We start from the raw sequence: 11182 nt of genomic DNA, 5'->3' as shown, positions 1-11182 counted from the left end.
CCAGTTCCCGGAGTCCTGGCCGTATGTGCTGCCTGTTTCCTGCAGCAGACGAGAAGGAGGTGGTATCGAGAGACTGGAGAGATCCAACAACAGCGCAACCTCAACCAACACCACTATACAATGAAATTATCATCAATCATACCCGCTTCCGAACTGCATTACTTCACCCTTCTACTGGTACGTGGCTGAGCATTTCCCCTAACACTTGCAGGTGTGCTTGTGCTAGCTCATAAAACGTTAGCCGTTGTGAGGGTAACGTTATGTGGATTTGATGCTCTTGAATAACATCGTTATTTAACGAGTCATTGCAAGAGGGTCTTCAGAATTGAACCAACGAATCAATTATGATGGTTCTTAATGTCTGGTGTGGTTTAATGAATGTATGTTAACCACGGATAGCTCAGAAAGTGCAGGACAGCTGGCTAATGTAGCTAACAGCTATCACAGTAACCGGACTTGTAGAAGCTGCAAGTGTGGGACGTTTTGAGAGTTGCGGGTCAACTAGTTAATGCGTAACCAAAATGAAGGAGATACTCGCAAGATATTGCCTACGAATAACGTAATTTACTGTGTTTGTAGGCAGACCAAGGGCCCCTGTATCATAAAACCTACATTTTGAGCAGTTTCGTTGAAAGTGTTTAACTGGCCAGTGGATTGTTTGGTTTCAGTGTAGAAAATTATGTAAGCGGTGAAGGCAAGAGATGCCACCAGGTCACTCGCGGACAAACTACACATCTAAACTCAATACAGGTTACTTTTAAAGCTTACGGGGGTTTACTTATTACATGTAACATGTCGATATCGAGGAGGGTGCGAGCCGCATGCGTCCTTTTCCCATTCATAGCTGAAAAGTTTCCGGGTGTCAACAGATAGATTCTGACGTGACTCTTATTCAACTAATAATAAACACTTTAGCAATACGTACAATACGATATAAAGCTGTCAGCATTGATGTTTAGAGACCTAAAGTAAAATAGAAATATTTTGGAATGCGTTTGGTGTCCCTCCACTGACACCGCAGGGGAGAAGCCGGTTGGTAAAGTTCTCTGTTGTGGCCGAATCCTATTGGCTGTCAACCCGGAAGCGGTCTGCGCTGCTCCGCTTATCACAGCGTGATGTGAAAGCCACAGCAGCGGTGCCTTTGCTGCAAATGGGCTTTAACAAGCTTGAATCGTGATGTTATTTTCATAATTAATGGGAAACCTGAAGTTATTTTCTAATAAAATTGAAACAAGAAAACGTATATCTGAACATAATAAACATCACAACAGAGCATTTGTTGTTGTTTTGAGATTGAAGTCAAATTCCTTATTTAACATTTTAAAAAAGCAAGGGCTGACATGTTATATACATTCTTATGAATCTGACTTTGTTTTTGAACTGTGTGATTATAGCTCACGTCTTGTTCTGGCAAATGAAATAATAAATCAGACTGGGTGAAATACTTAGTTGAACTTTGTGTTCTCGTACAGAAAGGCAGTGCCTTAGAATTGAATTGTATAGAGTCATTTAGGAGATTATTTGAGTCTCGCTGTACACATGGAGCATGGTGTTGGATTCTTGACTGTACACACTTTAAGGCTGAATTCCATGCAAAGTTTTATACTCGAGGCCACAGGTCTTGAACAAATGTTACATTAACCTTGTGTTTTACACACGAACTGCTGCGTACAAAAGAAAAGTACTTCTCGTTTCAGGAAGTGAACTGTACTTTAACAAGCCGGTCAAACCTCTTAAAGTCCCCATTTACAGTATGCGCGCCATGGGAAACACATTTGCAATGTTAATTTTCAGTATGAGTTGGATATACATGGGTACAGATTTCTGAAACCATTGCCTGTGTTGGGTCTAGCTGTGTGGTATTGTGCTTGGTGATCTGAATGTTTGAGATCAGCCCATATGGAGTGATGTGTTTGTTTTGTTTATGTGGCTGTGTGGTGTGACAGTTGGAGATCTGAGAGATTAGCCAATGATTTTAGGCAGCATGGTGTAGGAGCTGCCAATTTTTTGTATGTGTGTTTTGTTGGATATGATTTTAATCAAAATGATGAGGCTTCAACAGGTTCATTATTAGACATAATGGACAATAAAGACAGTTTGCCTAAAATGAGAATTGTCATCATTTATTTAGTCATATGTCATTGCAAATCCGCAAGGTTTTAAAGAATTTTATATTACTAAATGAAAGTGGACCAAGGTCTGAGAGTCATACGTTTTTGATAGACATGACGATAATTAACATAATAAAGAGACAGAGATTAATGAATTAATGTGTGGTCATTTTAACTTTAAGGAGGTAAGCATCAAATAATAACCATAGATCAAGCAGTATCCATTTGTCACCATTTGTCTCTGTGTTTATTCAAGGAGGGTAGATGGCCTCCTTGGTGTCTTCAAAGTCAAACAGGATGGAGTGGTATAAGGAAACTCACCAAACATGTCAGCAACTGCTCTTAACATGTGGCACGAGTCAGGGTATCTCCTGAATCCTTATCAAATACAGTACATCTGATAGCTGTGTGTGTCATTACAGCTTCAGTGGACATGAATAGTCTAATCATTGCAGTGATATGATCATCAGAGTAATAGTAACATAAATTCACAAGATTATTCATACCGTCAGCCACAGTGATCTAGACATCACATGACTAAAGGATAACGTTTAAATTCAATCTAAAGTTTCCAGTATTACTAAGATTTTGACTCTTTAAAAATGTCAGTGAATTTAGTGTAGCCAGCATGTACTTTCCTATTACAGGGGGAGTCATAAGAATTTGGAAAATGATTTCTGTTTATTAAAGGTCATCGCAGGTGAAGCAGATTGATGCTTGATAAAAAGGCAGAGGGAAGATTGAAGTCTGTCTAGTGGCAAAAGCTACACGAATACAGTAGGTGTTGTATCACAATGACAGAAATATTGTCTAGACTAGTTGTTACAGACAAATCGTGCATTTTTCAGGAATCGTGTTGAGCAGTTCATGTTGTTTGCGTAGAGACTTAAAACAGTGTGTACTAAAAATGCACTCGGCTCGTGGCGATTATTAAATTTAACATATTCAGTGAATGACCCTGAAACAGCAAATGTGTTGAATCAACAATGAGATAAAAACACTCCAAATGAGTATAAAAATGAAATGTTTGTTGTGCTTTTGCAAGGGTTCAATCTCAAAGCCTCGTATTATTGATTGTCAATCATTTTATATATTGTAAAGCATGTTTTGTAATGAATCTTCGTGTCCAGTGTTTCTGGACAGCTCAGTTTTCTATAGGGTTATTGTACTTGTTTAAAAGTTTTGCATGAAGCCTATTTATGTCCTTCCTTGTCGTGTGTGTGTTTTTCCTATTTGTGTATCTGTGTTTGCAGTGACATATGTCATGGAGCTGTCATTAGCTTTTCAAAAGAAACACATGAACTGTTTTGAAACTTTCTTCAATTACAACTCAAAGGAAAATGTAGTTTATTTTTGGGTGAACTGAAGTATTTTTAAAAAGTGACATGGGGGCAGTGTTTTTAAAGAGATTCTGTAATGAATTACTCACCTTCTAGTTGTTCCAAATTTGTAAAAAATTATTTCTTCGGTTGAACACAAAGACATTTGTAAGCAACTGAGAGTTTGACAGGTTTGGAACAACTAGAGGGTACGTCATTTGTGACGGAATATTCATTTTTGGGTGAAGTATCCCTTTAAATGAGAGTTTGATTATAGATTATCAGTATTCCCTCAATATTGATCCTTTACAAGCACTGTTATTGTTATTGCTCACGCACACATACCCAAAGTACTGAAACAGGTTTATAATTTAATCTGTTGTTGCCAGGTAACGGGTCTGTATAGTCCAGGACGAGGGGAGATAACCAGTCTGGATTCTGGAAACATCGATGACATCCTTAGTGAGTACTCAGTATGTGTGTTTGTGTGTTTGGTGTAGGCTGTGACTTCATCAGACAGCTGCCGCACCTGTGTAAGGCACGTGGGTGTGTGTGTTTGAGTCTCGTTGTGAGTTATCTAACGGTGCTTTGTCATTGTAGTAATTCAGCTGAAATTAAACCACACGTTTCTCTCCACAGACAATGCAGGGGTGGCTCTAGTCAACTTCTATGCAGACTGGTGAGTGGTCTGTCTGCCGCCTCCAGATGTGTGCATCATTAGAGAGATAGTTATTGTTCATTTTTTAATTAATCTGTGCATTAAATGGATTTCAATAATAGCAAAATTGTTGCTGTATGTGTCCGTTGGGTGCTTCCAGAATAATTGCCTAAATTATATTTAAGGATGACATAAGAAATTTGGTTTACATTTAACAGTTGCTATGATGTTATGGTGAATAAACCAATATGATTTCAGGATGATTCAGAAGTTAGAGTCATGAAACTACCACATCTGTGTAGGATAAGACTTGAGACCGTGGTTAATGATTCATTTCAGCATTATCTAGCAACACAATAAAAAAATATATAAAATCTTTTATTTGTCTCGAAAAATATTCTGAGCTCATTTTAGATTTTTTTTTGCAGGTGTCGATTCAGTCAGATGCTTCATCCTATATTTGAGGAGGCGTCGAATATAGTGCGGGAGGAATATCCAGACGCTACACAGGTGGTGTTTGCGCGGGTGGACTGTGACCAGCACTGTGAGTTTATACACACACACACACACACATTCGTTCAGCCTTTGAGATAAAGCAAATTAAACAGAATTATTGATGTCTTGTAAAGTGTTTGAAGGTTTAATGATAAAACTGCATCTTCTGTGAAGTCAAGTCGGCTCAAAGATACCCCACAGCGTGGGTGTGTGTGTGTGTGTGTGTGTGTGTGTGTGCGTGCGTGTGTGTGTGAGAGAGAGCGCGCTCATGACTGATTCCAGCCGATCGGCTTTGGAGTATTTACCCCCCACATTAGTTTACTTTCATGTCTCAGCCCTCCCCCTTTCCTTACATTCTCTCGTTCTCTCCTCTACTTTCTTTCTTTTAGTTCTTTCCTCTCTTTATCTTTTTGCGCTCTGTATTGACTTCTGACCTTTATCTATAGTCTGTCCCTCATATAACTTTAAACACTGGAAATGGTTTTTGTTTGCTTAAAGGGACAGTTCACCCAAAAATAAAAATTCTGTCATCATTTCCTCACCCTCAAGTTGTTCCAAATCTGTATCAATTTCTTTGTTCTGATGAACACAGAGAAAGATATTTGGAAGAATGCTTATAACCAAACACTTCTTGGCCACCAATGACTACCATAGTAGGAACAGTTACAATGGTTAAAAGTGCCCCAGAGCTGTTTGCTTTCTCACATTCTTCAAAATATCTTCTTTTGCGTTCAACAGAACAAATACATTTATCAAGCAGTTTTTCCTACTGTGGTTGTCAGTGGTGGCCAAGAACTGTTTGGTTACAAGCATTCTTCCAAATATCTTTCTCTTTGTTCATGAGAACAAAAAAATGTATACAGATTTGGAACAACTCAAGGGTGTGTAAATGATGACTGTTCCTTTAAGCAGAGCATGCTCAAGTGTTCTCCTTTACAACACAATTCCTGAACATTTTGTTCAAAAGTAATGTTTTTAAGCTTTCTAATCGATGTGTTAAAAGCCAAACAAAAAGTAGTGTGACCGGAAAACTCATGGCACCTCATTCTGTATTTTTTATAGCTGACATAGCCCAGCGCTACAGGATAAGCAAGTACCCCACGCTGAAGCTGTTTAGGAATGGCATGATGATGAAGCGAGAGTACAGGGGTCAAAGGTCAGTGACCGCCATCGCTGATTTCATCCGCCAGCAGAAAGTGGATCCAATCAGAGAGCTTCAGAATCTGGAGGAGATCAGCACTTTAGACGTGAGTATTTCACAATCACAAAGAACAGCAGAGCCTGGATTACCACTCCTGAGAGGAGTTCACTGCCATGTCATCTTAATTTTCCCCATCTCTTTCAGAGGAGTAAACGCACCATCATTGGTTACATAGAGCAGAAAGACTCAGAAAACTATCATACCTATGAGAAAGTGGCCAACATCCTGAGAGATGACTGTGTTTTTCTGGCAGCTTTTGGGTAAGGGAACTGTTTACCCAAAAAAATGAAACTGTCACCCTTAGAATATTGCAGAATCAAACACAATACGACAATAGTTCACGAAGACCATATATGTCAAGTACCAAAAAGCAAGAACGAAAAACACTGTAAAAGTCGCCTACATAGTACATTGAATATTCTGAAGCGCTAAAATGTAACATTCAGATTGAAAAACGGTGCGGCTCTATTTTACATCTATGATGCCAAACTGCATCGGTTTTTGTATGTGTCATAACCAAACTGCACTAGTTCGAATATGTGAAACAAAGATATGTGAAAGAGAGCTGAAGTAGAGCGAGTTTTAGTGAATGATGCCTTATATTTTCAGCTGTTGAGTGGTTTCAGAAGACTTGAAATCTAACACGAGTTACATTGATGACTTTTGTGGTTCTTTAATAGTGATGTTTTGCATAGTTTGAAGCTCGAAAGACAAGACAAGACAAAATAAACTGTTGAAAATGATTCTTAAAAAATCCTGCATTTTACAGAAAAACAAACAGCATGCATGTATACAACGACTTGTAATAATTGTTCTTTTTTGCCTTTTTAGTGAGGTTTCTAAGCCAGAGAGATTCAGCGGTGATAATATTATTTATAAGCCAATTGGAGAGAACGCTCCTGACATGGTCTACATGGGCTCACTCACAAACTTTGACCTGAGTTACGCCTGGTCGCAGGACAAGTGTGTGCCGTTAGTCCGAGAAATCACCTTTGAAAACGGAGAGGTATCATTTCACTGTTCATCTTTATTTTTGTCTGCGTGTATTATTGTCTCGTGCATTTGTTCCGTTTTGTCTGCATTTTGATTTGTGCACAGCCCAACGTTAGATTCGTCATTTGCATAAGAAAAGTCCCCTCCCCCTCAGTGTACTTTTCCCACACTCGAGCACATCCGAGTGTGTGCGTTTCAAGTGTGTTTGTGTTTTAAAGTAGTCCACATGCCATGTCCTTTAGTGGGTGTGGGTTTTTCCTTTTGATTTACTCGACCACATGTTTTGAATTGTTTTGAACTTTTCAAAGCTTCTCTGTCTGTCACTTGGCGACGGGGCAGATTCCGCACGATTTGCACCGCTGGCCCGCCCATTCTCAGCTGTGCCATGCATATCCTCCAGCAGACTTGTAAATCTCAGGAATGAACACTGATGGACACGTGTGTTTGTGTGTGTGAAGGAACTGACGGAGGAAGGCCTCCCGTTCCTGATCCTCTTCCATCTGAAGGACGACACGGAGAGCCTGGAGAAGTTTCAGCAGGAAGTTGCCCGCCAGCTGATCAGTGAAAAGGGTATGTACGGAGTCACGGGGAGGTCAACATCAGTAGTCAGCATTTTGTAGAACAACAGGATGAGAAACTTTTCATCTTGTGCAATGCAAATTTTGGCTGTTTTAAAACCCAAAGCTAGCTGCATGCAACAAGACCTTTAACTAACAGCTTACTTTGGCCAAGAACCACCCACTTACAGGAAGAGATTGTCTGACTTATATGTAAAGCAACCAGCCACAATATACAGACACAAAAAAATACGAGACCATTCCAAAGTTTCATTTAATCAGCATTTCTAAATGTAGCCAAGCCTATTATGTCCATTTCAGTCCAGTGTCTGTTGAGTCAAAACAAATTAACAAAATCAAACGTCAGGAGTGACAAAGTCAACCAAAAAGTAATGTGAATGACTGACAGCATGACAAGACACATGAAAACTGTTAAAATCGAGGTTATCACATACATTTTTTTTTTAACTTTTCCTAAATACATGTACAAATATTACAGTTTTAGTGCTTAAAAGAGGTCTGAAACAATGCTGAGCATGTTTTCTGGGTTTTTTTACCTGTTTCTCCAATTTTATTTTCTGCAAATAGAAACAATATTTTTATTTGAAATTTGGGAGTAGTTCACAGAATGAAACAAAAATGATCATTCTTTAATATAATTTATAATAATTTTGAAGTGGTCTCTTAATTTACTGTATATGTATAAAAAGCACATCTGAATTCATTTAAAATCTCTCTCTCCCTCTCAGGTTCTATAAACTTCCTTCATGCTGACTGTGAAAAGTTCCGACACCCTCTGCTGCACATTCAGAAGACCCCCGCCGACTGCCCTGTAATTGCCATTGATAGTTTCCGCCACATGTATGTCTTCCCAGAATTCAGCGATCTCGCGTAAGTATTTCAGTTGTCCATATTGGCTTTCTGTGTGTTTAATGTTGAGATATTTCAGCCTCCCTCCCTGCAGGTTATCTCTTGTTCCAGACACCTACCAATTAAACAATGATTGTAGACTCAGCCCCAAAGGAACACAAACACACACACCTACCCACAAAAAAAACTGTTTAACAGAGAACAGGCTTCAGGGGTCGTCTTTTAACCTGTTTAGTCAATTAACTCCTGACTCTATAGCTTTAATACATGAGTGTGAAAGTATTACTTAAATTTTCGTTTGTTTATAACCATGTTATTACAGTATAATAATTATTTATGACACCAGAGGTTGTATATGACAGGATGGATTATAATTCAGCGCACGCCTTATTTCATTACCAAATTTTGAGGGTAATATCTCTACATATATCCCATTATCCAATCATGGCCTTATCAGCCCTGCCTCTCTTCAGTCTTTGATGTAGCTGATTAGCCAGGGGTGTTAACGTATCCATGGCATCTCTGACAGTGCAGATGATGTCATGATCTTGTTAGATTGCTGTGCTTTTGGAGACTGTCGGCTTTCTCGAGACTCTTATCTGATCACTCTTAAATCAATGATGCGGCTCATGTTTGCCTGTTTTGTTGTTGTTTTTATTTGTTGTCCGTTGAACGACTGGTTTATGATGCCTTGTGTTCATGTACAGGTTTCCAGGAAAGCTGAGGCAGTTTGTATTGGACCTGCACTCAGGAAAGTTGCACAGAGAGTTTCATCACGGCCCTGACCCCACAGACAGCACTCCAGGACAGGTCAGAGTTCACTGAACATGACTTCAGCTGGCTTTTTTGCAGTTTGTATTTGGGTGGACACTAGTCCTTTAAAATGATCAACCGTGAAAATACAGTAATTGTGTTACTTTTTCTAACGTACAAATATTTTACACTGATCAAAATCCAGTGACAACTCTAAAGGCATGTTCACACCAAGGACTGTAAATCAACGCAACAACACAAACGTTACCTCGCATGCATGCTTTTGTGGCCCAAACTTAACTTCCGGTACACATCCACATGTAATAGAGGCCCTGCAGATTATTTCTGATAACAAGCAAAAGAAATAACAAGTAAATAACATTAGCTAGCAAGTTAAAAGTTTGTCTAGCCTGTATTATTTTGGGTTACCAGTATAAGAACTGTTAATTGACTAAACTTAAATGCAACAACCCATTCAACAAATTGTTTATTTAATACAGTTATTATACAATAAAATATTCATATAAATTAAGATTAATATAAATGGATTCAAATATAAATAGTAATACAATCAGCCAGACCGATAAACAAACACAGACCGCAAGTTAACTTTGGGCCAGATGCGTGCGTCCAACCGTCTATAAATATAAAATGTTTAAAATCGTACAGTATTGCTAACAGTATATTGGAGAGCTTTTTTCAGTGAATGAATAATAAAACATGGATACAAAATGCATACAAATTTAAAGGGCTTTTTTATAAATAAAAAAATAGTTAAACTTTTCTTATGTGACTTGCAACTTATAAAAAGCTTATGGGTCGAGTGACTGCAAGAAATGACAAAATGTAAAGCAACAGTCAAATACATCCATCGGACACATTGATTAATCTGTAGAAAACTTACATAACTAAAAAACGTTGAACAATTTTAAAATGAAACGTTAATGCCTGTTATGGAGTTTTTGCACAATTCTGGATTGTATATACGGCTCATCATTATGCCATATTAAGTAGTTAGCAGTCATTTTCTGTTTTGCTTGTATATATCGAGGTGACATTTGGCTAAAAATCAGCGTTGTCCCCTCTGCACTGATTAAAGTGTCCTATTATGAAGAACGCTTTACTGAGGTTGGGAGTTCAGCACGCTCCCTAGACCATATCTCTGAAAAGAATGTGTTAATCTAAAGTAATTAATGCAGACATACATTAATTAAGATGATGTCTGAATGAAATGCGTGTGCTGACATTTGAGTTAGTGTGCTGCAGAATGAACTCTGTGGCCTTGATGCTTAACAGTCTGCAGACACCAACATGATTCTTATCAGATCTGTATTTTATGGAAGGATCTTATTGGTCATCTAGTTGTTAAAAATAATCAAAATGAACTCATTCAGTCCAACTTTAGACGAATTGATTTTTAATATATGTTGTTTGGCACATTCCTTACACCTGTGGTGTTTCAACAGGAGGATGATAGAGAGGTGGCCAGTAATCCCCCAGAGAGTTCATTCCAGAAGTTGGCGCCCAGCGAGACACGCTACACCATCCTCAGGGACCGGGACGAGCTGTGACACATCAAGACCCAACCCAGCAGTCAGCCAATGCATACACAGCACTGCCGCTGACTGCACAACCTCTATTTTCATAATTTTTATTTTAGATAAAAAAAGTGAGAAGGTGAACCCCTGAGGTTTTTTTGGGGGTGGGGAATGAAGAGGAGCGTTTTTACTTTTGTTTTTGGAGCTTGTAAATATGTTTGTGCTCTGTGGCTCAGTCTTGTCTAAATTAAAAACATTACTTTTTTTGTCCCTACATTTTGTCAGCCCAAGGCCCCCTTTTTTGTAGGAAGATATTGGTACAACGGTGGCCCTCTTTGTTGGGAACGTGCATTAAGTTGACTATGGATCTTGAGTGTGAGCGAGTGGAATCTTGGGAAAATGTAGTCTAAGAACAAATCTGCAGTCAACCTGTGGGGTTTCACTCCAGTCCTCAACAGAGCGTGCCCAGTATGTGTATGCGTGTGTGCGTGTGTGTGTGCACATGTATGTTACATGTGCTTATTAGTCTGTATTTGTATGTACTGTAATGTTCCGGATTTGGTCAAATTCACGCTCTCGAAGATCCAGACTCACTAGTCTCATATCGGCCTATTCCACCTGGGGATTGGTCAGGGGTGGGGGTTTGGTTTAGAGGGGTGGGGATTATTTGTACATTTGTCATCTCAG

The 11182-nt window shown here is 38.9% G+C and overlaps 1 protein-coding gene across 1 annotated transcript; it reads left to right on the top strand.

Moving 5' to 3' along the window:
• The first annotated feature begins 11 nt into the window (after nt 1–11).
• erp44 (endoplasmic reticulum protein 44) lies at nt 12–11139 on the top strand. The gene is made up of 11 exons (XM_057339169.1): nt 12–177; nt 3820–3892; nt 4070–4109; nt 4517–4632; nt 5646–5830; nt 5929–6044; nt 6616–6790; nt 7236–7347; nt 8084–8225; nt 8912–9014; nt 10424–11139. The coding sequence occupies exons 1-11, from the start codon at nt 121–123 to the stop codon at nt 10526–10528; spliced, it is 1224 nt and encodes a 407-aa protein (XP_057195152.1). The 5' UTR covers nt 12–120; the 3' UTR covers nt 10529–11139.
• Nucleotides 11140–11182: the final 43 nt, after the last annotated feature.

The sequence above is a fragment of the Triplophysa rosa genome, linkage group LG8 (assembly GCF_024868665.1).
Source record: "Triplophysa rosa linkage group LG8, Trosa_1v2, whole genome shotgun sequence".
Classification (NCBI taxonomy): domain Eukaryota; kingdom Metazoa; phylum Chordata; class Actinopteri; order Cypriniformes; family Nemacheilidae; genus Triplophysa; species Triplophysa rosa.
Note: the sequence above shows the minus strand (reverse complement) of the source record. Positions and strands in the feature narration are given on the sequence as shown.